Source organism: Perognathus longimembris, chromosome 2 (genome assembly GCF_023159225.1).
Source record: "Perognathus longimembris pacificus isolate PPM17 chromosome 2, ASM2315922v1, whole genome shotgun sequence".
In the NCBI taxonomy this organism is placed as follows: Eukaryota; Metazoa; Chordata; class Mammalia; order Rodentia; family Heteromyidae; genus Perognathus; species Perognathus longimembris.
This window is the reverse complement of record NC_063162.1, coordinates 34,768,637-34,795,435: the sequence shown is the minus strand read 5'-3', so window position 1 is coordinate 34,795,435 and position 26,799 is coordinate 34,768,637. Positions and strand designations below refer to the sequence as shown.

Here is a 26,799-nt window from a genome sequence, read left to right as displayed (position 1 = left end):
ATTGATTTTGAGTGGAAAAGCTGCAGCTTATGTAGTTTATTATAAAACTAATCAAAAGTTATTTATAAATTTCCAGAAAATATGCTAATACAGGTATACCTTTTATATTCATTTAAAATGGAAACACACCATCTTTTATTGTCATCTGTTTTTTCCATCTACTGTTATTTTTTTCATTTCTTCACTGTTAAAGTGATGTACACAGAAGTTAGAGTTTCATACATAAAGCAGTGAGTATATTTCTTATACAACTTGTTACCTCCTCCTTCATTTTCCCTCTGCCTCCCCATTTTCCATTTCCCTCCCCTGCCCAAGAATTATCTTTCTCTCTCTCTCTCTTTTTTTTTTTTTTTTTTTTTTTTTTTTGCCAGTCCTGGGGCTTGGACTCAGGGCCTGAGCACTGTCCCTGGCTTCTTTTTGCTCAAGGCTAGCACTCTGCCACTTGAGCCACAGCACCACTTCTGGCCATTTTCTGTATATGTGGTGCTGGGGAATTGAACCCAGGGCCTCATGTATACAAGGCAAGCACTCTTGCCACTAGGCCATATCCCCAGCCCCCCTGCCCAAGAATTATACAGTTGGTTTACACAATAAAGTTTTGTAAGTATTGCTGTTGCATTGGTTTGTCTTTTTATTTTTTGTCTCTTGATTTTTGTATTCCCTTCCCTAGTTCCAATACAATATCCAGGGTACCAATATCAGTTACAATGATATCAGGGATAAAACCATGGGAAAGAAAAACAAAAGAAAAAGGGCATAATTTCACATGGTATGTTGAAAATAACAAAACCATGATAAATCATTTTCTTTCATAACTTGAAGTTCATTTCACTTAGCATCATCTAATGTGTTCATATAGACATAGTTATTGAGCTATTGTAATCTGCTAGCTGTATACTAGTTATTCCCAATGAGGGAAACCATAGAGTCTATGTTTCTTTGGGTCTGGCTCACTTCACTTAGTATAATTTTTTCTAAGTCCTTTCATTTTCTTATGAATGAGACAATTTCATTCTTTCTGATAGAAGCATAGAGTTCCATTGTGCATATGTTATATTTGTATTTATGATTTACAAAGTTCATGCATTCAAAAAAACTATTTCTATAAAAACAGAAATTCAGTTTCTACCTCTGTACATATAAATAAGAGAAGACTCAAGTATGGATATAATATTTTTGTTAACTTCTTAAATTGGTATTTTTCTAGTATAGTAAAAAAATATTTTCCCATTTTCTAACATTATTCAAATTTAATATATATACATAAAATTAAAATATACATTTCTCTTAGGATCATCTTTTTTTCTTTAAGTTTTTATTATACAACTGATATACAGAGAGGTTACAGTTTCATACGTTAGGCATTGGATACATTTCTTGTACTGTTTGTTACCTTGTCCCTCATACCCCCCTCCCCCCTCCCCCTTTTCCCCCCTGTGGTGTTCAGTTCACTTACACCAAACAGTTTTGCAAGTATTGCTTTTGTTTTTGTTTCTCTTATTTTACCCTTTGTCTCTCAATTTTGGTATTCCCTTTGAATTTCCTAATTCTAATACCAGTACACACTGATTCCCATACACTCAGATAAGATTATAGAGATAGTGTAGATATAATCACAAGAAGGTGATACACAAATATCATCAATAGTAGAAACTACAGATACACATGGTATGTTGAAAGTAGTTACAACTGTGATATAACAATCATTTCCATAAAATGGAGTTCATTTCACTTAGGATCATCTTATGTGATCATAAGGGTATAGCTATTGGGCTCTTGTGATCCTCTGCTGTGACTTTCCTAAATCTGTGCTAATTATTCCCAATAAGGGAGACCATAGAGTCCATGTTTCTTTGGGTCTGGCTCACTTCACTTAGTATAATATTTTCCAAGTCCTTCCATTTCCTTACAAATGGGGCAATGTCATTCTTTCTGATAGAGGCATAAAATTCCATTGTGTATATGTACCACATTTACCTGATCCATTCGTCTACTGAGGGGCATCTGGGTTGGTTCCAGATTCTCGCTATGACAAATTGCGTTGCAATGAACATTGTTGTGCTGGTGGCTTTACTGTGATTTTGTTTGTGTTTTTTTGGATAAATACCCAAAAGTGGGGTTGCTGGGTCATAGGGGAGTTCTACATTTAGCCTTCTGAGGAATCTCCATACTGCTTGCCAGAGTGGCTGAACCAGTTTACATTCCCACCAACAATGAAGTAGGGTTCCCTTTTGTCCACATCCCCTCCAACAACTGTTATTGTTAGTTTTCTTGATATAGGACATTCTTACTGGGGTAAGATGGAATCTCAATGTTGTTTTCTTTTGCATTTCCTTTATGGCCAGTGATGTAGAGCACTTTTACATATGTCTCTTGGCCATTCTCATTTCCTCATCAGAGAAGTCTCTTTGTAGGTCTTTAGCCCACTTGATGAGTGGGCTATTAGTTCTTTGCGGTTTTGTTTTGGAGGAAGGTAATTTTTGTAGTTCTGCATATATTTTAGATATGAGGCCTTTGTCTGTTGAATGGCCGGTAAAGATCTTCTCCCAGTGTGTGGGCTTTCTGTTTATCTTGCAAGCTATGTCCTTTGCCGTGCAGAAGCTCTGCAGTTTGATGCAGTCCCTTTTGTCCAACCTTTCTTTGATTTGTAGCCTTTCTGGGTCTTTGTTCAGGAAGTTCCCTCCTGCGCCAAGGCACCCAAGTGTTTCTCCTACTTCTTCCTTTCGTGTTTTCAGGGTGTCTGTTTTGATTTCGAGGTCTATAATCCATTTGGAATTGATTTTGGTGCAGGGTGATATATAAGGATCTAGTTTTAGTTTGTTGCATGTGTTGAGCCAGTTTTTCCAGCACAATTTGTTAAAGAGGCTATCTTTCTTCCAAACTATTGTTTTAGCCCCTTTATCAAAGATTAAGTAGGTGTAGTTCTGTGGGTTCATTCCCGGGTCTTCAATTCTGTTCCATTGGTCTTCAGTCCTGTTCCGGTGCCAATACCAAGCTGTTTTTATTACTATAGCTTTATAATACAGCTTGAAGTTGGGTATTGTAATTCCTCCAGCACTGTTCTTTCTGCTTAGGATTGTTTTTGCTATTCTAGCTCTTTTATTATTCCATATGAATTTCTGGATTGCTTCCTCTATTTCATCAAAGAATGGTGTTGGGATATTAATGGGTATTGCATTGAATTTGTAGATAGCCTTTGGCAATATTGCCATTTTGATTATATTAATCCTCCCAATCCAGGAGCATGGGAGGTTTTTCCATTTCCTTAATTCTGACTTAATTTCGTTTTTCAAGGTTTTAAAGTTCTCCTCAAAGAGGTCTTTCACTTCTTTGGTTAAGGTTATTCCTAGGTATTTTATGTTTTTGGAGGCTATTGCAAAGGGGGTTGCTTTCCTGATATCAGCCTCAGTCTTCGGGTCCTTAGCATAGAGAAAGGCCGTTGATTTTTGAGGGTTTATTTTATATCCTGCAACTTTGCCAAAGTTTTGGATCACCTCTAGTAGTTTGGGGGTAGAGTCTATGGGATTCTTTAGGTATAGGATCTTGTCATCTGCGAAGAGAGAGGGTTTAACTTCATCTTTACCAACTTGGATCCCTTTTATATTTTTTTCTTGCCTGATTGCTCTGGCTAGGAATTCTAGTACTATGTTGAAGAGCATGGGAGAGAGTGGACATCCCTGCATTGTTCCTGATTTTAAAGGAATGGCTTTAGTTTTTTCACCATTTAGAGTTATGCTTGCTGTTGATTTGTCATAAACTGCCTTGATTATATTCAGGAATGTTCCCTGGAATCCCAGTTTTTCCAGGGCTTTAAGCATAAATGGGTGCTGGATTTTATCGAATGCTTTTTCTGCATCCAGAGATAAAAACCATGTGGTTCTTTAGCTTGCTCCGGTTGGTGTGGTGGATTACAATAATTGACCTGCGTATATTAAACCAACTTTGCATCCCTGGGATGAATCCAGTTTGATCGTGGTGTATGATTTTTTGATGACCTGTTGAAGTCGATTGGCCAGAATTTTGTTGAGAACTTTTGCGTCTATGTTCATCAGGGAGATCCGTCTATAGTCCTCTGTCCATGATGAGTCCCTGCCTGGTTTTGGGATGAGGGTTGTACTGGCTTCATAGAATGATTCTGGAAGTGAACGTTCTCTTTGAATTTCATTGAAGAGTTTGAGAAATATTGGTGTGAGTTCTGTTTTGAAGGTCTTGTAGAATTCTGCAGTGATTCCGTCTGGACCTGGGCTTTTCTTGGATGGGAGATCCTTTATTGCCGTTTCTATTTCAATACTGGATATGGGTCTGTTTAGGAGGTTTAAATCTTCATGGTTCAGTTTGGGGATATGAATTTTTTCTAGGAAATCATCCATTTCTTCCAAGTTCTCGAATTTGTTGGCATAAAGGTTTGCAAAATAGTCCCTTATTATTTTCTGAATTTCGATTATTTCTGTGGTGATGTTACCTGTTTTATCTCTTATCTTGTTTATTTGAGCGTGCTGCCTTTGTTTTTTGGTCAGGTTTGCCAGGGGTCTGTCTATCTTGTTGATTTTTTCAAAGAACCAACTCTTTGTTTTGTTGATTCTTTCGATGTTTTTTTTTTTTTTGTGTGTGTGTCTGTAATTGATTTATTTCTGATTTGATTTTAATTATTTGCTTCCATCTATTGACTTGGGGTTTGGCTTGTTGTTCTCTCTCAAGGAAATTAAGGTGCTTCCTTAAATTACTGAGTTGTTGTTTCTCCAGTTTGTTGATGTATGTACTCAGATATATAAATTTTCCTCTGAGTACTGCCTTTGCTGTGTCCCAAAGGAGCTGGTACTTTGTGTCCTCAACTTGGTTGAAGTCCATAAACATTTGAATTTCTGTTTTAATTTCTTCAATGATCCACTGATGGTTCAGCAGTGTGTTCTTTAGTCTCCATGAATTGTGGGATTTTCTGTGGTGGCTGAATGAGTTGAGCTCTAATTTTATTCCATTGTGGTCTGAAAGAATGCAGTGAATGATTTTGATACTTCTGAATTTGTACAGATTTTCTTTGTGCCCTAAGATGTGATCTATTTTGGAGAATGTTCCATGTGCTGCCGAAAAGAATGTTTATTCTGTCCTTGCTGGGTGGAATATTCTGTAGATGTCGATTAAGTCTAGTTGGTCTATGCAATTGTTTAGTTCTGTGGTTTCTTTGTTTAGTTTTTGGCGTGTTGATCTGTCCAGAGGTGATAGTGGAGTGTTAAAGTTTCCCACTATGATTTTCTTCGGGTCTATGAATGTTTTTAGAGCCAGTAGTGTTGGTTTGATGAAGTTGGGTGCTCCTGCATTTGGTGTGTAGATATTTAGGATGGTTATTTCTTCCTGTTGGAGATATCCTTTTACTAGTATGTAGTAACCTTCTTTGTCTCTTCTTACCTTTTTTAATTTGAAGTCAATTTTGTCTGATACTAGGATTGCAACTCCAGCCTGCTTATGGGGGCCATTTGCTTGATAGATTTGTTTCCAGCCTTTCACTTTTAGAAGATGTTTACTTTTGCTGGATAGATGTGTCTCTTGGAGGCAGCAGAAAGATGGATCTTGATTTTTGATCCAACTTATGAGCCTATGTCATTTGATTGGAGAATTAAGTCCATTAATGTTGACAGTTAAGATTGAGAGGTGATCGTTTGTTCCTTTCATTATCACTATCTTGTTTAAAGCTGTGTCTTCCCATTTCTTGATCTAGTGTTTACTAATTAGGGTTCATTTCTCCGTCTCTGTTGGGATCTTGATTATTTTCCCTGTATAGTACATCTTTAAGGATTTTGTGTAAAGCTGGTTTGGTGGAGATATTTTGTTTCAGTTTTTCCTTACTGTGGAAGACTTTCATTTGACCTTCGGCTATGAAGGAGAGTTTGGCTGGGTACAGAATTCTTGGTTGGTAGTTATTTTTATTTAGAGTTTGGTATACTTCATTCCAGGCTCTCCTTGCTTTCATGGTCTCTGCTGAGAAGTCTGGGGTAATTCTGATTGCTTTTCCTTTATATGTGATTGTTTTCTTTGCCCTAACAGCTTTGAGTATTTTTTCCTTGCACTCTGCTGAAGCTGTTTTGATCACAATGTGTCGGTGGGAAGTCCTATTCTGGTCTGGTCGACTTGGGGTTCTAAATGCTTCTTGTACCTGTATAGGCCTTTCCTTCTGGATATTTGGGAAGTTCTCAGCTAATATTCTGTTAAATAGGTTGCCTATCCCATTAACCTCTTTCTCCAAGTTTTCCTCAATACCTATTATCCTTAAATTGGGCTTCCTGATCGTGTCTTGAATCTCCTGTAGCGATCTGTTTTGTTGCGTGGACTGGATTTGTATTGATTTTTGATCTTTCTCCATAGAGTCTAAGGAATCTTCAGCTCCCGAAATTTGATCCTCTGCTTCAGTTAGTCGGGACTGTAGGCTAGTTACTTGATTTCGAATCTCTTTTGCTTCTGACTGGTCTTTCCTGATAATTTCCATGTCATTTCTTAGGTCTTGTATGGACTTCTTTACTTCATTAACTTCGTTACTTTGGTTTTGAGAGTTGTCTCTCAAATCTTTAAGCTGGTTAGCTATCTTTTCATTTGACTCTTGAAGTTCATTTATCTTTCTATTTGTGGATGCCATGAAATTCTCCATTAATTTTTGCTTTGCCTCCTCACGCTCTAGAATAATTGACTGAGGAGAGTCGAACTTTTCATTTATCATGTTTATCAGTAGACTTTGTAGAGCATTTTGAGGGTTCTCTTCTATGTCTTTGATTGACTGCTGTGCTTCCTGCTTGTTTTGAGTGGGAGATATGACTTCATTGTTTGCCATCTTTCTTGTGTTTCTTCTGCCAATTTGAATTGGGGATGCCAGTCTACCAGCACCTGTGAGCACCGTTTAAGACCCAATGCAGCCCTTACCAGGCACTGTTGTGTAAATCTTACAAGTTCACAATTATGTACAGATACCCTGTATACCTGTCTATAAAATTAGATTTGGTGTTCCTAAAGAATACAATCTCAATATAACAACTGATCTTGGGCCCTGTATTCAGTAGTTACTTATTTACTGTTACAACCCTATACGCAATTCTTGTTTTTATATTAAGATCTTTTAGGACTGGCTTTCTCTATGAACCCCTTTGATTCACTCATATTAAGCTGGAATACCCTCTATCCAATAACCAGGAGTCATTGGAAACTGGAGGTCCAGGCAATAAGTCAGATGGGTAAGTTGGAGGTAGTAAAGAGAATAGAGTAAAATGTATTGGGGAGGGGAGGTGGTGATTTTGGTTTAGTTTCAGTGACATGGAAGTGTTGAGAAGAGTAGAATCAGTAGAGAGAATAAGGTTGCAATGATAGATAATGGAGTGTTAGCAGAAAAGAGTGGAGGTGTTCTTCATAGGAAATTAAGTTTTAAAGAAAGAACGCAGAGAGAGAAATAAAGTTAAAGTAGCGGGAGACAGACGCACACAACAGAGAAAAATTATATTAAAAAGAAGATAAAATAAAACGAAAAAAATAAAAAAAAACATCAGCAATGGAACAAACCAAACAAACAGAAAAGAAAAAAAAAACTTGATAAAACAAACTGGTAAAAATAGAAAGCATGGGGAAAAAAAAAGACGACGTTTCGGGAATTGAAAAAAAATTTTTTTTTTTTTTAAAGTTTAAGAAATGTTGAAAAGATAAAGAAAAAAAAAAATGGAGTCTTCCTTGTTTGGGTCGTCTTTCCCCAGTCTCTGGTTTCCTTATGATGGTCTGCAGTCTATATTCCTGATTTTCTGGGTTTGGCAGAATTCAGCTTGCTCCTCTGTTTGCTGCAGGGCCGCTGCCTTTACAGCTTGCCTTTGAATAGGCTGTGAACTCAGCAGGGAGGGGCGCCTCTGGCCTGTTTTACCCAGCTGAGAGGTGCTTACCTGTGCAAGGCTTCTGCCTCCTGCACCAGGCGGCCTCCTTCGCGGAGGTGGCTTTGGAAAACAGCGCCTTTTCGGGCTGGGAAATGGGCTTCCTCTGTGACGGGACCGTTTAACTGTCTCAGATTCCTCCGTCTGGTATTTCCCTGCCGCTGGGAGCTGGTGGCTGTTTTCGCTTTAAATTTAGAAGTTCCGACAGGCAGGGCGGGGCAACTCTGGCTAAGCCGAGGCCCAGGGCACGCCTCCCACCTGGGCAGGGGGTGTTCTCCTGGGCAGAGTTGGCTCTCGCTGATTGGTCCCTCTTGCCCTTTTCAAAGATGGCTAATTTGACCTCGCTTTTCCCAGGCCCGCTTTAGTTCCAATCTGGTCTGACCCTATGCCAGTGGCAAAGATGGCGCTTTGCTCTGGTGGTGGGGGCAGGGCTGCCTTGCCGGAGTTGCTCTGTGGTCGCGAGTGAGAATATCTTTCATGGGTACTCACTCTTTCTCGGCGATTTCAGGTCGTCCGTGCTCAGGCGCCGGCTAGTCTCCGCTGTGTGCTTTACCTCCGTGGAGTGCGGGTTGCTGTGCCGGGCGCTGTGCCGGTGCCGCCGACACTGGCGAGGTGGTGGGATACTGCCCAGAGCTCGAATCTGTGTTTTCAGACGTACAAAGTCGATTTTTCCTTCCTGGCCAGAATCCCTGTACTGTTACAACTTACGCTGGTTGTATTTCTAGTGGTAAAAGTTTCTATGGGGTGAGAAATCTGCGGTGCTGGAGGGAGCTGAGCTAGTGCACTGCAGCTGCTCTGCTGTCTTCCCAGAAGTACCCTCTTAGGATCATCTTATGTGTACATATGATCATAGCACTTGAGCTATTGTGATCTTCTGCTCAGACTGTCCTAGATGTGTACTAATTATTCCCTATGAGGGAAACCATACAGTCCATGTTTCTTTGGGTCTGGCTCACTTCACTTAGTATGACTTTTTCCAAGTCCTTCCATTCATTACAAATGGGGCAGTCATTCTTCATGAGAGAGGCACAGAGTTCCATAGTGTTTATGTACTACATTTTCTTGACCCACTCATCTACTAAGGGCCATCTGGGTTGGTTCCATTTTTTAGCAATGACAAATTGTGCTGTGATGAACATAGTTGTGCTGGTGGCTTTAGTGTGGTCTTGCTAGTAATCTTTTGGGTAGATGCCCAAAAGTGGGGCTGCTAGGTCATAGGGGACTTCTATGTTTACCCTTCTGAGGAACCTCCACACTGCTTTCCAGAGTGGTTCAACAAGATGCGTTCCCACCAACAATGGAGTAGGGCTCCCTTTTTGTCACATCCCCTCAGCAGCATTTGTAATTGTCAGTTTTCCTGATAATGGATATTCTTACTGGGGTGAAGTGGAATCTCAGTGTAGTTTTGATTTGCATTTATTTTATGGCCAGTGACGTAGAGCACTTCTCCCTGTGTCTCTTGGCCATTCTCTTTTCCTCTACAGAGAAGTCTCTTTTTAGGTCTTTACCCTTAATATCACTGTAACTGATTTTTTTTTTTTTTTGCCAGTCCTGGGCCTTGGACTCAGGGCCTGAGCACTGTCCCTGGCTTCTTCCCGCTCAAGGCTAGCACTCTGCCACTTGAGCCACAGTGCCGCTTCTGGCCATTTTCTGTATATGTGGTGCTGGGGAATCGAACCTAGGGCCTCGTGTATCCGAGGCAGGCACTCTTGCCACTAGGCCATATCCCCAGCCCACTGTAACTGATTTTAATGCCCTGTATATTGTATATATTTGTATTGGAAATAGGGAAGGGAAAGGGAATACCAAAAACAAGAGACAAAGGATAAAAAGACAAACCAATGCAACAGCAATACTTACAAAACTATATGGTGTAAATCAACTGTGGAAAAGGGAAATGGGAGGGAAGGGAAGGAGGGAGGAAGTAACAAGTTAGATAACAATATACCCATTGCCTTATGTATGTACTTCACTTTGACAATAAAAAATTAAAATGTAAATGAACATGTTAGCAATTTAAGAGTTCAAATATTCTCTAGAAAAAGTATTATTCTCAGTTTTCCTATCAATTAAAAAAATGGTACTTGCTGACCAGTATGAGTTCATTTTGTACCTCTTGTTATTTTTTGTTGTTGTTGTTGTTTTTGTTTGTTTGTTTTGGCCAGCCCTGGGGCTTGGACTCAGGGTCTGAGCACTGTCCCTGGCTTCTTTTTGCTCAAGCACTCTGCCACTTGAGCCACAGCGCCACCTCTGGCCTTTTCTATATATGTGGTGCTGAGGAATTGAACCCAGGGCTTCATGTATGAGGCAAGCACTCTTGGCACTAGGCCATATTCCCAGCCCTTGTACCTCTTGTAATTCAAAATAGTGAACAAAAGTATAATTGGTATTCTGGAGATATCTATTTTCATGTACACTACTGAACTATGGAAAATGAAAGTTTTGTCACAATCTCTAAGAAAAGTGTGAACGTTAAGTTCAAGTCTACCTCATGTGCTTCAGAGAATTATATCTACATTATGAAACTTTCTGATTAATTGTTATAAAAACCATAGAAATTTAACTGTGGAGACTTCAGATTCTTTATCAATAAGTAAGTAAGAGAAGGGGAGCATTTGATCTTGATTCTAAAAATATATGAAACAAAAATAACAAGTAACTAATACTATTAAATAAAATCAATCCATGTATGGAGCATAACTTGACTAGGGAACTTTTTTCCTATTTTAACTTTTAATTATTGCTTCTATGAGTTGGGTTTAAATGAAGATAACTTTTCCTATACTCTTATGGGGTATTATTAGAGTTGTTTGTCAAAAATAATGTATTTTAACTGTCTGCTGAAAAAAAGACTCTGAAAAAATCCATCTGCACAGCTTTATTAAGCTCACTCTGTCCCCATATAGAGTTGAATTTTCCAGTTATTCAAGGTGGTGCAGGGCTTCATCTTTGTGTTTCCAGAAGAAGACAGTATTATTGGAAAACTTATACTAAATTTTAGACTATTTACTTTAAACACTCTGCTGGGAAATTAGGAAGGATTTTTAACACAAATAGTTATATATATTGCAGTATCCTTTATTGGATTTTATCTGTGAATCATTTTGTTTCAAATGAAAGATATAAGAGGGTACAATGATTCCATTTAATTAGTAATTAGTACAAACATAGTTTTTAGGCAAAAGGGATAAATGTTTAATTTGATGAGTTAAAGAAGTAGATTGAGCCATACCATAATAATGGTGTTTTCTAGTATCGTAGAGAAATTGGAAAGGCATACAATGGTTTGAAACAGACAAAAGACAAGCGTAGAAGGGTGGTCATGAAAGGTCACTATATTTCTACACTTTGTAGAGAGGTAGGTTTTTATGCATTGTTGATTAAAAATCATGGCATTTTTGTGGCAAGAGGACACTCATGTCCAGATTTCTTTATTATTTGATATCTATGTCATTGAATTCATCTTCAAACATTGGATTTGGTTTCTAGTAAACTTTCCACATGATACTATTCCATTTATAAATGTGATACAATCAAAATCACATGCAAAAAATAGATGATGTGAAAAGATTCTCAGACAGGTGCAAATAATTGGAAGGAAAAGTTTCTTTATTGATGGCAAACAAATATAATTCAAATCAGAATTCTCTTTTTGCTTATGCTGTATTCTCACTAGATAGATTGCAAGGTCAGTAGAGATAGGACTAAATTTTGTACCATAGTATATCTATATAATCTTTAATTGATTAGTGATAGCAGAACACTCTTGAGAGTAAAATTAGGTAATTTTACTCGCTTTATTTTGAAGCTCGGCCAATGGACAGAAACGAGGGCTTTCATAAACTGAACTATCTTATCATTTATTACTCTCAATGTAACATGTTAATAGTCCCAGGAATTCTGTAAATGCTTGGTGATCTGTAGACTGACACTTGTAAATTTCAGATTTTTTCCTTTGTGTACCATGAATTTATTTATTTCCCATTTTTTTCTTAGCATATACTAGTTACTGTGATGTTCCCCTACATGCATGTGGTATATCCTCATCAGGACCTTCCTTCTCTCTCTTTTCTCTTACCATCATGTCCCGTGTGTGTGTGTGTGTGTGTGTGTGTGTGTGTGTGTGTAAGAGGAATTCAAATAAACTCTGTTTATGACAATTATGTACATATATATATATATATATATATATATATATATATATATATATACCTTCCCCTCCGTCCACATGCTCTCCACTCATTTTTCTCCATCCCAAACACAACCTGTTTTACACTCTTGGTCTTCATTTATAACAGCTATTCATTGTTGTGTAAATGACCTTCCAAACGTAATGATTTAAAGAACAAGTTTGTATTTCTAGTTGTGCTATTGATTGGCTGTGTAGAACAACTACTATTCTTACCTAAGCTGATTAGTGCTACTCTCAGGACAGTTAATTTGACCTGAGAAATTTAAACATGCAAGAATATTTTATTCAAGATTATTGAGATATCATCCAGAATTTACTACTCTGTTCTGAACTCAGACCTCCTGAAAGAAAACTTTAAGAAGTAGAATGGAGATTTTGTGAGCCATTCAAGTATGTTAACTGGCTTAACCAAAAGCACAAAATAATGTTCTCCCGTCTTTATGAATGCATGTAGTTTAATACCTTAAAGTAATATACTTATCAAAGTAAAAATCCACCCTTCTGGAGAAGCAGTGATAGGTGTAAAGGAGAGAGATCTATAGATATCTCACTTGATAGTAATTCAACCAGATGTCCTGAGTCACTAAACTAGCCATCATTGGAACCAGAATTCAGACTGATATGTATGACTTAGGCTAAGCAACATTCAATTTTTCTCATTTGCTGAGAAGACATTCACTGTTACATTCTTAGGACTAGGTAAGCCACATGGAGAGAGGAGTGACCAAAGAAGAAAGAGGAAGACAACAGGGCATGATAACAAAGTCCATTATTTGGATGACAAGATTTCCAACCTTTCTTTACAATCCAGCAGCCTTTTGCAAATGCCTATCCTGACCCTGACCTCCGGAACCTAGAAAAGAATTTTGGCCTATGTTATCAGGAAATGTAAAAACATTAATGAAATTTTCGGTAGATTCTCACAGTCTGAGAGCCACTAAGAGGAATTCAAATAAATTCTGTTTATGACAACAATTAAAAATGAAACAAAGCAAGATTACCAACATTTGGGGTTACAGTTTTACCTGTAAGATAGGGAAATTATTTATATTTCAGGACAAGGATGCTGCATGAATATGAGCTCAATAAAACTTAATGATAGTAAACTCCTTTGAAAAAATGTAAACAGTAGTACCTACTATTTTTTTTTCATTAATTTCTCTTATCTATACTTCATCCAAAGAATTCTGAAAAAGGTGCTGTCCTGCTGGTTCATGTCTGGAAAACTTTTTTCTTACTTAACTATGTAGAATCGGATCACTCTGATGCAATTACCCCAAGGTTAAAAATAATAGGTGTTTCAGTGTGTGTTTATTTTTCTTCTCATTTTCATTAAATTCCCTCATAGCAGAAATAGAAACACATCTTTAATTGGTACTGATTTGCAAATATATTGAATTTAAACATGTCAAAATAAATTAGATTTGTTTCTCTGTAGAAAGAAAGCAATAGAGCCAGATTGAATTTCAGTGTAATTTTATAGCACCAATTTATAAACACTTTTATATCCTAAACCTCGTGGCATTTAAAACAATTAGGAGCTTTGGACAACATGTATATTATTTACTTTTATTATTGCTTCTTGAACCCCAAAATAAAAGTACATTATAAATTGTAGAATAATTGCTTCATCTATATTTATAAAGCAAAATTTGAGTTAATATTTGGATACTACAAATTATGTTATTTTAGCAGTCATTAACAGGATGACTCAGATAGGTTAAAATAAATTTTATTGAAAAGAATTCTTGCACCTTAATATTAAAAAGCCTTCATAGATTTAAATATATAACTATGAATTAACTTAAATCTTCAAAGAAAAATTAATGTTGGAAGCTCTTGGCAAATACTTTATGTAGCAATTACATTTTTGGTTCTTAATTTATCTGCAAAGATTATTTTAGCTAAAGTGCTGGTTTTGAGATACACTTACACAATTCAATATTATTCAACAAGGAAGCAAAATAAAACATTATATGAAATCATAAAATGCTACAGAGAAACTTAAGTACATATTGAAAACTAATTAACAACAAATGAGTAAGAAGACGCCAGTCTCAAAAGTTTGCATACTGTTTCATTCCAACTATATGAAATTTTGGAAAACAAATAGAAACAATGAATAGAGACAAGCTATGGCTCCCATAGCTAACATTACAGGCATGAGCCAACAGTGCCTGTTTTAAAACCAATCCTAAGAGAAGACTTCCATTACATGGACGATAGAAAAATCATAACATGATATCAGGAAATGTCCAGACACTTTCACCCACTTTCTACAGTGTCTGAGAAAACATATACTCATATACTAGTTATGCAAATTTAAAAGTAGCTATCCCACCAGGTTTAAGGTGATGACATTTTATTGTGGTTTTAATTTGGCTTTCCAAGAAATTTGTGATAAAAGAAAGTATTTTGAAATGCCTATGTATAGTATTTTCCATATATCATTTGTAATTCTTTTATAAAAATAACTTCCAAGTATTTTTCCCATTTTTAATTATGCTTAAATGGAGAAACATTGGCCCTCATTGTAGCACTCTACATAGTAGCCAAAATATGGAACAAACTCCTATGTATGTAGAGGAAGAATAGGTGTCACATATGGTGGAATTATATGCAGCACTAAAACGAATCCTGCAATTTGCAACATCATATTAAATGAAATTAGTCATGCCCAGAAAGACAAATATTGCAGGATCTATTCATATGCAGAATCTGAAATAAACTTGTCAATGCACAATATCCTGGCAACTACCAAGGATTAGATTTTAAGAAGAAGCTGGGGAGACATGGGTCAGATTATCTAAATTTTCACTTAGGAAAAACAAGTTCAAAAGATCATTTGTACATGGTGACAAAAGTTGAATTTAAAACTTAGTATCTATTCTTCTCTGAAAAACATCCTAAGTCAAATTTAGTCACCTTTTAGTCATCTTTTATAGATGTCAAAAATTAATACTTAATGTAAAATCTTTGAGCTTCTTTTCTTAACTAAGAAAACACATACTGGATTTCTACTATTTCAAAGCAGTCACACTGCATCCACCCCTTACTTCCATCTTGCTCTCTTATTTATTCACACCCTACTCCAGTTATTTAATTTGCTAGTGATTCTGCTTTCTTGACCCACATGACTTCCTGGCTTATTATACCAGCTCCTAACTCGTTCACCCAAGTAATATCCGATGCAAAAGACAGTGTAAATTGTCCAATAATTTAACTGATTCTTTCCAGGACATAAAATAATAATAAAATAAATCCCGTTTAGCAATAAATAGAAAGGAATTGAGATTTTGTAATCTGATTCTCAGTTGTTGCCAAGGTTCAATTAATTTTAGCAAGGAGTAAATTGCATTTTATACTATGTTTGATTCTGCTATGAATAAGTATACTGGAACAATTACGACAAAGGATAATAAGATTTTTTTTTCTAGAAGTAAAATTACTTTAAACATTTACTAACAAAGACAATTATAAATGATTTTAGTTATGTCCATTGGATTTAAATTGCTTCTTAAATTGTGCTGCATACCTTCCCCCATACTATTTTCATACTGATTATGTACTAAATGTAGATAAATGAATTAAATATTACTTTTTGTTATTTGAAATGACAGATGAATATTTTATTTTCTTTTTCTTTTATTTCTTGACAGTATTCCAATTTAAACTTGGAGCCTTACTTTCTCTCAGCTAGCCTGATCATAGCTGGTGTTCTACCTTTTGAGCCTGCCCTACTTCTTACTGGTTATTTTGGAGATGGTGGCCAGCATACTTTTGTATCTGTGCTGAAGCTAATCTATGATCCTTCAGACCTCAGACTTTGTATCCCTAAGATTTATAAGAATGGCTCACCACTTACTGGAAATAGATGGAATTGTTCTAATGTTAAAGTTAAATGCAGATTAACTATTTCTACCATATCCACATATTGTATAAAGACTAAAGAAAAACAGAATTACGGAAGAAAATGTAGTTAATTTTTCTTATATAATAACCAAATAGTCAAAGTACTTAGGCAATATCTAATTTAAAATAAAGAAACTCTCTTCTTTAAGTATTTCAAAATCTGACTAGCATCTATACTTCTTTTTTATTTCTTGATATTGGTACTAGGACTCTTGTTGGGCTATTGCTCTACCACTTGAACCAGGCCTACATTCATAGCATATTTGCTTATATAGAACTACTTTAATGAGAAGCAAGTAAAAAAAGTATAAATTAACACCTTATTGTGCTAATATTTTACTTCAAGATAGTTACCTAATGCCATGTAACAATACTGCCACATTCTTAGTGAATTAAAACTCAAACATCAGCTGGGCACTGCTGGTTCATGCTTGTATTCCTTCCTAGTCAGGATGCTGATATCTGAGGATCACAGTTCAAAACAAGACACGAAGGAAAAATCTAAGGGAGCCTTACCTCAAATTCACCAGCAAAAAGTCAGATGTGGGAGTGTGGCTCTGTTGGTAGTGTACTAGCTTTGAGCAAAAGCCAAAAAAGAAAATGTCTTTGTATAACTTTTTCCAAGTCCTTCCATTTCCTTACGAATGGAACAATGTCATTCTTTCTTATAGAGGCATAAAATTCCATTGTGTATATGTACCACATTTTCCTGATCCATTCGTCTACTGAGGGGCATCTAGGTTGGTTCCAGATTCTCGCTATGACAAATAGTGCTGAGAAGAACATTGTTGTGCTGGTGGAAAAAGTTATACTAAGTGAAGTGAGCCAGACCCAAAGAAACACGGACTTTATGGCCTCCCTTATTGGGAATAATTAGTACAGGTTTAGGCAAGTCATAGCAGAGCATCACAAGGCCCAATAGCTATACCCTTATGAACACATAAGATGATGCTAAGTGAAATGAACTCCATGTTATGGAAACAATTGTTATATCACAGTTGTAACTACTTTCAACGTCCTATGTGTATCTGTAGCTTCTATTATTGATGATGTTCTTGTATCACCTTCCTGTGGTTGTACCTACACTATCTCTGTAATCTTATCTGAGTATATTGGAAACCGTGTTTACTGGTATTGGAAGTAGGAAATTCAAAGGGAATACCAAATTTGAGAGACACAGGGTACAAAAAGAGAAACAACTGGGGCTGGGGATATGGCCTAGTGGCAAGAGTGCTTGCCTCGTATACAGGAGGCCCTGGGGTCAACTCCCCAGCACCACATATACAGAAAATGGCCAGAAGTGGCGCTGTGGCTCAAGTGGCAGAGTGCTAGCCTTGAGCAAGAAGAAGCCAGGGACAGTACTCAGGCCCTGAGTCCAAGCCCCAGGACTGGCCAAAAACAAACAAACAAACAAGAAGCCCGGAGAGTGCTCAGGCCCTGACTTCCAAGACCCAAGACTGGCAAGAAAATAAAAATAGAAAAGGAATGAAAAAGAGAAACAACTACAAAAGCAATACTTGCAAAACTGTTTGGTGTGAGTGAACTGAACACCTCCGGGGGGGGGGGAAGGGAAAGGAGGGGAGGGAGGGGGGTATGAGGGACAAGGTAACAAACAGTACAAGAAATGTATCCAATGCCAACATATGAAACTGTAACCTCTCTGTACATCAGTTTGATAATAAAAATTTGAATAAAAAAAGAAAATGTCTTTGAACTCAAGTCCTAGTACAAGCACAAATTGTATCTGTATCTCTGTGTTTTTGTGTGTCTGTATGCCTATGTGCCTGTCTGTCTGTGTATCTGTTTATCCATCCATCCATCCATCCATTCATCCATCCATCTATTCAGGAAGTTTCTGCATGTCAGGAGCCAACCCATTTTCATGGTGTCATGCTATAAAATCCTATTTGAGTATTATATATACTACCCAAACTTGGACCAATGAAGATATTATGAAAATAAATTGTAATATATCCAGACAATGTAACCTTATTCACCATTACAAAAAAAAAAAAAAAAAAACAAAGAAAGAAAGAGTGGCGCTAAGTCATAAAAAGTTATAAGGGAAATATTTGCATATTGCTAACTGAAAGGAAGCTGGGAAGGCACTGTACTGTAGGTTTCCATCGGAATGAGATCCTGAAAAAGACAGGAATATAGACACAGTAAACACTGAGCAGTCAGTTGTTGGCAGCATTTGGGTGTGGTGACAGGGATTTTTGAATTTCAGGGAATTTTTAGGGCATTGAAACAAAATGATTAGTACAGTATTTCATGGTAAGTATTTGTTTTAGTACATATATCCAAATACATAAAATGTACACTTCCCCAACTGAAACCTAATGTCCACCACAGTTTGATGGGATTGTGTGTGATGTGACCATAGTGAGGCTTCACTTGTCTCAAGTATGTCACTGGGCTGAAAGATAGAGCAAATACAGGATGCTCTGCGTATCTAGGAATGCAGAAGGTAACATGGGAAATTCTCATGTGATTCATTTCCCTCGGTTTTTCTTTGCACTTAAAGTTGCTACAGAATAGAATCATAAAATAAGTACATCATTATATCTATATCTGCAGACCTCCTCCTGTAAGTGAATTGGCAGCGAGAGGAACCATGGTGGGTGTAATTTCTGCTGCAGCGATCAACCAGAGTGTTGTCTACTCCATTGTCTCTGGGAATGAAGAAGGTGAATAGAAAGTTTTCTTTGTGTTTTAACTATAAATGCATAATCATAGAATAAGGTTAATTGCAGCAAAATACTTATCCTATCTTGTCTAAGAGAAATGTGTCATATTGATAAATTAATCGGGAACATAATCAATAATCTAGTTATGTTAATGTTATCTTCCCTAAGGAGTACTGAATTGAAATAGTCTCTAGCTTTCTCATTTTTGATGATTATATATATATATATATATATATATATATATATATATACATAATTATATGGTGCTTTCAGGTGGCTCTCTGATGGTTGTTACACCTACAAACCATAGCTTATGTCATCCTAAACTTGAAGTAAATTTAGGGACATAAGAATGTTACAATGTATTAATTATTCCCTATGAGAGAAACAATAGGGTTTATGTTTTTTGTATCTAGGTCACTTCACTTATATGATTTTTTTCCAAGTCTTTCCATTTTCTCATGAATGGGGCAGTATCATTCTTTCTGATAGAGGCATAGAATTCCATTGTGTATATATACCACATTTTCTTGACCCACCCATCTACTGATGGCTATCTGGATTGGTTCCATATTTTAACAATGACAAATTGTGCTGTGATGAACATGGTTGTGCTTGTGGCTTTAGTGTGGTCTTGCTAGTGACCTTTTGGGTAGATGCCCAAAAGTGGAGCTTCTGGGTCATACGGGAGCTCTATTTTTTACCATTCTGAGGAACCTCCACACTGCTTTCCAGAATGGTTGAACAAGATGCATTCCCACCAACAATGGAGTAGGGTTCCCTTTTTGCCACATCCCCTCCAGCATTTATTATTAGTTTTCCTGATAATGGACATTCTTACTTGGGTGAGGTGGAATCTCAGTGCATTTATTTTATCACCAGTGAAGTAGAGCACATTTTCTCTTTGCCATTATCATTTCTTCTTCAGAGAAGTCTCTTTTTAGGTCTTTAGCCCATTTAATGACAGGGCCGTTGGTTCTTTGAATATTTGTTTTGGAGGAATTTAACTTTTTGAGTTCTGTGTATATTTTAGATATAATTAATTTGTCCATTCTATGGCTGGTAAAGATCTTCTCCAAATCTGTGGGCTATCTGTTTATCATGCAAGCTATGTCTTTAGCTATGCTCTTATGAACATATGAGATAATGCTAAGTGAAATGATCTCCATGTTATGGAAATAAGTAGTATATCATTGCTATAGTTAATTTCAACATATCATGTGAAACTGTAACTTTTATTCTCTCATATTTCCTTCCGGTGGTTTTACTCCTCTTCTTACTGTAACTGACATTAGTACCCCAGGTAATGTATAGACATGTAATGAAACAAGGGAAGGGAAATGGAATAACAAAAATAAATCAAAGGATAAAAAGACAAACCTTTGAAAATGAGATACGTACAAAATCAATTGGTGTAAACTAACCAAACAACTCATGGTGGGGAGGGAACTGGAGATGGGGGTGATGGGGGGAAAATGAGGGAGGAGGTAATAAGCTGGACAAGTAATGTACCTACCTTACATATGAAACTGTAACCCCTCAGTACTTCACTTTGACAATAACAAACAAAAAGAATGCTACAATGCCAAATGAGTGACATACACATTAATAGCCCTTTGTGTTATAAAATAATTTCCAGTCAAATTAGTAATAAACATAAATAAACAGGTCACTTGAGTTTTAATGACCAGGCATTATCAGAATCGTAGTGACTTTTTAGGTTCTGAGAATAAGCTCAATGTTCTCTCACCTATGACTAACTCATCAATTTTTTTCTTTGATACCCAGAATAGTCTGGCAAATTGCAGATTATCAGTAAATAAACTATTTTGAAGTTTTCCAGTAAATTACGAAATCCTTTCTCAAATACTTCCATGACCAATTATTACTCAAAATTGCTGCTCCTATGGCAAAAGTGCTCGATATCTTACTTCTCTTATTTCCTTGATTTTTTTTCTCTGCCTGTCTGTCTCTTTCCTAAATTAACAGAACTTCATTTTTTTTTCTCAGATTTCCAACATCTGACTAACACAATAATGTCTCAGTCTATTCCAATAATATCCCTGTGTGGTTCAGTATGTTTTTTTTTTTTCTTTAAGAAAGCAATGATGTTCTCATTCTTTTCAACTCAACATAGCAAGTATTTTACATCCAGTATATTGATTAATTCATTCAAGTAATATTTATTGGGTATCTCTCGCTCACTAATGATGCTTCCAGAAAGTAGAGGCAACAAATGAGCAAAGTAGATCCTTGTGCTCACAGAACTGAACAGTTCAGTAAGAGGAAGTAGACAGAAGCAATTAGTTATAATCATAACTATGAAGGAGACAAATATGAAAACTTATTGGTCCAAGGCCAGTCTTTGGGGAAAAAAGAGCAACACAAATTACCTAATTAAGTAAAGCAAAAAGGGCTGGAGGAATGGTTAAGGGGCCAAGTATTTGCCTAGGAAGCGCTGGCCCCTTAAAAAGAAGGTAGACAGTGAAACTGTTTAACAAATCTCTTTGTAACTTTTTTAGGGGGTGAGAAATAGTGAAATAAGGGAATGTGAAAATAGAAAATAGTGAAATGAGGAAAAGTTAGATAAGGAATTAGAGAACGGGAATTTGGGATACTCTGAAGCTGCAAATATACCCTTCTTTTCATTGAAATACATTAATTCATAAAATGGGGTAACCTATTTTTAGATATTTAGAATAATGATTATTTAAAAATAACTCACATATTAAATTACCAGATTTTTTTTTGGTATAGTGTTACCACATCATAAATTATAAAGAGTAATAGCTAGTTGACATTTGATTTTTTTCTTTTTTTTTCTCTCATTTTATTGTAAAGATGATATACAGAGGGATTACAGTTACATATGTAAGGTAATGAATACATTTCTTTTTCAAACACTGTTACCCCTTCCCTCCCTCATTTTCTCCCATCTTATTTCCTTCCCTCTCTGGATTTCCCCCAACAAATTGTAAAGTTCATTTCCAACATAGTATATACTGAGTATCACTACTGTGTTGGTTCACCCTTTTTCCGACCATTTCTTCCCTTCCCAAATCAGATAAACTTATATACAAGGCAAAGGATGAAATCAGAAAGGGTGACCACTGGTAATATATCACAGGAGAAAAAACAAACAACTAAAGACCTAAGAAATAACTGCAAACAGTACTTTAAAAATAAGAAAACTAAGTAACAACAAAAGAAACCCTCTTTTTTCCATATTGTGGAGATCATTTTGATTAGGATCCTAGGTTCACAATAGCTCAATATATGTACACAGATTTGTATTGAGCTATTGAATATCTTAGACATACTAATTATTTCAAATGTGGGAAACCATGGCGACTATGTTTCTTTGGTTCTGGCATAATTCATCAAATATCTGCTATTGTTTGTTTCTTAATAATGGCCATTCTAACTGGGGTTGGGTGGGATCTCAATGTAGTTTTAGTTTACATATCTTTTATGGCCAGAGATGTTGAATATTCCTTCATGTATCTATTGGCCATTCTCAATTCCTCTCCAGAGCAGTAGCTCTCTCTTTTTTAAAATTCTGTAGCAAACTTATTAATGGGGTGACTGTTTCTCTGAGGATTCATTTTTGGGGATTTAATTGTTTGAACTCTAAGTATATTTTTATGTGAGGAACTTGTCTATTGTATAGCTAGTGAAGATCTTTTACTATTATGTGGGCTTTGTATTTACCATGCTAGGCACATGATGTGCCATGAAGAAGCTACGCAGTTTAATGCAATCCTGTTTATCCAGATTTTCTTTGATTTGTTGTTTCTGGATCTTTATTAAGAAAGTTTTGACTCTTGCCAAGGAACCTAGCATTTCCCCTTTCCCTTCCTGTAATATTTTCAAAGTCTTTATCCATTTGGAATTTATTCTGAAGAAGCGTGATAGATAAGGATCTAACTTCAGTTTTCTACACATGGACAGCAACTTCAGCAAGCACCATTTGTTGAAGAGGTTGTCTTTCTTCCATCTGTTAATTCTGGCTCCCTTATCAAAGATTAGGTGTCCTTAAGTCTTTGGGTTCATTTAATGTTTGCTTGACAAAATCAACTGGATTGCTTTTAAAAAAGAAATGAAGGAAAGAGTTAAAAGAAAGAAACATTAATACGATAAACCATCTGAACCTATATAGGCTAGTAAACTATACAGTGCTTTTAGGAGTGACATCCAGTCAGTGTCAAAAATATCCTATAAAAACTGTTTCAAGACAGAATTTCAGGCGAGAACATAGTTTCTAAAACCTTGCTATATTTTTATACTAATATGATAATTAAGTATTTTATTGCCTTTAAAATCATAAGGCTTTCAAAGGAATCCTCCCCCATATGTGAAGAAAATGATGAGGAATTGTCTTTTGGATTCTAGATAAATTCGGAATTAATAACATCACAGGCGTCATCTATGTGAATGCCCCTCTGGATTATGAGACACAAACAAGCTACGTACTTCGTGTCCAAGCTGATTCCCTGGAGGTGGTCCTTGCCAATCTCCGCGTTCCTTCTAAGAGTAAGTTAGATCATTTCAGAGGTCAAAAATACTTGTATGGTGTTTCTATTGAATTGCTAATGAAGCATATACACACAAAGTTGTCCCTGGAGAAGATAGGAAGAGCATTAATAGCTGGAGATGATTGCTATTTAAATACTTGATATACAGCAAGTCTGGGAATGATTTCATTGGTCTGAAATGTCAAGTCAATAATAACTCGTTTCTAAACTGTGCATATAATATTGTTAAAATGTCATAATCTGTGTAAATGGATCAAAAAACCTTATTCATAGTTTCACTGTGAAGCCCAAGATCAGCAGCTGAAACACTGTAATTGACATATTATACTAGACTTTGGCTAAATAGTGTGATTTCGTGTACTTGTGTATTTTCTAAGATCTGAGGAAAAATAATCATCTTGACATTAGTGACTAATAATTTCAATACAGCAGCATAATCAATATACACATAGTTCTATCCAAAGATAAAGTTAATACCCAATTTTATAAACATAAGAAATGTTTCAGTCATGCTTCAGACTAGAAAACCAAAGAAGAAAGAGTTAGTGATTAAATCCTCAATTTTTGATGCTCAAATGTTTTCTAAAAGTGGCAATGTTATATAATAACATGAAAAAGCAATTTCAAGACAATCTGTGAAAGTTATGATACAGATTTTAAGAGCTGTTACCAACAATGGGACAAATGATTTTCTTTACATCCATTGAGGTAATTCTCTTTTACACTGTAACAGTGGATCATGCAGTAGTTACAAAACACCTTTTGAAATTGAACCACAAGAGAATATGGGCAATGAATCAATTAAGATCAATTAAGAAATTAAGATTATTAAAATATAATATATGAACAGGAGAAATATAGTGAAAGTCTGTGGCACAATTAATATACACTAAGACAATGAATGACAGGAATATAAAACAGATTCTGTTGGATGGTGGGTGCCAATGGATGAGGAAAGGTAAATGGAGAGTAAGAGTGAATATCGTCAAAGTGCTTTGTGTGAATGTATGGGAGTAAAACTATGAGGACAATAAAAATTAAGAAGGAGAAGAGGCTGAAGAAGAGCAATAAAAGGGATTCTATTTTGCTTCCAAATTAGTGACCTATTTTCCTGAGCTCTAGCATTTATGATTTGAATAAAGGCAATATATGTAAGAAGTTTAATTCATAAAAATGTGTTTCATTACTTACCACGTATGCATTCATAAAATAATTTTCAAGGTAAACTTTACAACTGAACTTCACTATAACTGGGTTTAGCATTTAAATGCAAACTTAAAATGAAAATAGATAACTGTAGTATTGATTTCATAAACTCAGTGCTAAATGTGCTCACTGGCTTGCTTGTTCACTTTTGGTCCTCTACCATTTGAGCTATTTTTCCAGCCCAGCTTTTTGCTGGTTAGTTAGTTAGTTAGTTTGCTGGATAGAGTATCCAGACTTTTCTTCTGATACTGGCTTTGAACTGAGATCCTCCCAGTCTCAGGCTCTTGAGTATAGGTGTGTGCCACTGGGGAATGGCTCCCTTTTTATAAACAAATAAATCATAAGTGCTAAATTTCGTCTTTCTTGTCTTTAAGGATACAATTTTCTAATTCCCTTCTCGTGGTGGTAGCAGATACTGACAATCACTTCCTACATCTAAAAATCCTTTCCTTTAATTTCTTTAGTCTTCAATAGCCAAAATATTCCTTTGCAGAGAAAGTTCTCTGTCTCAAATGTTTAGTTACCCTGAAGACCAGAAACCATAAAAAAGACAAAAAGAAATAAAGTTTGATTTTTTCCTCTTCATTTATTGATAAAATTTAAAAAAATTGGCAATTGTAGCACTATAAATAAATGAATGACTACTCATTCTGAATGATAAACGATGGTAGCCATCCAGATTCACAAAAGCCAATTTTAAACAGTATTTTCTCAATGACTTAAAATACAGAAAGTTTAGTTAATTCCATCTACTAGTTTATTGATCCATTGCTAAAATAAAAGGAATAAAGGTTTAAAAGTGTACACAGTACTCTGTTTACTCTGAGAAAACAAAATCACCATCAGAAGCCAAGAAAAAATTTATAAGCCACAGAATTCATTGAGTTGACAGTTATTTATTTAATAGTTGTAATATGACAAACTAATACAATTTCAATACACAGAGATGAAGTTCCAAGTCTCCTTTGAACCCATAAAGAGAAAAAAAACTAGTGAAAATGCAAGAGTATTTTAAGAGTGTTAGATATGAAATGTAACATAGTACAGAAGAGTACACTACTACCACACAAATGAAGAGAACTTTCTGATGGCTTGACATTTATCTATTTCCTGAAAAACAAGCAGGACTCCAAATAGCCAAGAATAGTAAGCAGATCCTCTATAGGATGTAAATAATACCTTATAGAACATTGTGACAAAAACTCTAAGGTACAATGGACCTAAAGTTTTAGACAGATAGATACAAAATAATTACTGATTTTGCAAGATCTTAAAAACCGATTCCTGATGCAAAAGCCTAAAGAACATTTAAGAATTGTCTAGTGAGTAAGAAATTTGAAGAACTTTGGGTGAACTATTCCTGTGATAGGAAAAGGGAATGGTAATTGTTTTGTATGTGAATTATTTTTTTCATCACCCACCTCATTCCACGTAGAATATGTTGTGGAGCACAACCTTTGTCTTTCTACCTCAATTTGAATGTAAAAGCATAACCCTGTCTAGGGTAGAGTACAAATGCTAATATATCTTGTAGAGTGTCAGGATCATAATGGTTAGGACATCAAGGAAACCCCATAATTATCTGCATATTTTACTAGTTTATATTCTCACCAAATGTATGAGAATTTCTCTTTCTCCACCATCATATTCCATTCCTTTTTATTCACATCCCACATCCCATTCCACATGGTAGCTGACTTTGCTAATGGAGAACCAGCCCTGCCCACTCCTTTTTCATTACAGTAACTTAGATAATTGTTATTAAAAATGGAGCCAGTGCACTTTCAATCATAGGAATGTACTTAAGCATTAAAGTACTTGATATAGGGTTAACTCTGAAAACTTTGGAATGTCTCTTTCCCTCCACTAATTTCCACTTCCATTGCAGAATATCTAGTCTTCTGTACTTCCAGATTTTTGTCTCTCATTTCACTTTTGTTCCCATTGCAACAGGTCTCCCTTTTTGCTTTCTTGACTCTCAGATTGACAACTATTTCAGATCAAATAATGATATTCATTTCTTCAAAGACAGAGAGATATGCATGCTCTTATGCTTTATGTCAACATTTTGTACCTTCTCTTGCTCCTGTTCATGTATCATCTCTCTAGCCCACTCAGTCTCTACTGAATATGTGACAAAAATGTTATCTGTCACTAGGAAGGACAAGGAGCTTGTGACCAGTGGAAACTTCATAAACTTCTGTCATTATTTATGGTACTAGCTTATTCTCAGTTGCTTCTTTTTATGTAATACAAAAGCAATAACATGCAACTTTATAGCTCAGATTGATCTATGTAATTCCATAACTGAAGTGGCAATTTTTGCATTATATTAAAATTATAATCATCTTTCAACCTAGAAGAGAAAACCA

The 26,799-nt window shown here is 35.9% G+C and overlaps 1 protein-coding gene across 15 annotated transcripts in view; it reads left to right on the top strand.

Moving 5' to 3' along the window:
- Pcdh15 (protocadherin related 15) overlaps positions 1 to 26,799 on the top strand; it is a 443,526-nt gene that overhangs the window by 340,023 nt on the left and 76,704 nt on the right. For all 15 annotated transcript variants that reach the window (XM_048338795.1, XM_048338794.1, XM_048338792.1 and 12 more), the window contains 2 exons: positions 18,577 to 18,686; positions 23,079 to 23,219. In XM_048338795.1, coding sequence (XP_048194752.1) covers positions 18,577 to 18,686; positions 23,079 to 23,219 — 251 coding nt within the window. The remainder of the gene's footprint in view (positions 1 to 18,576; positions 18,687 to 23,078; positions 23,220 to 26,799) is intronic.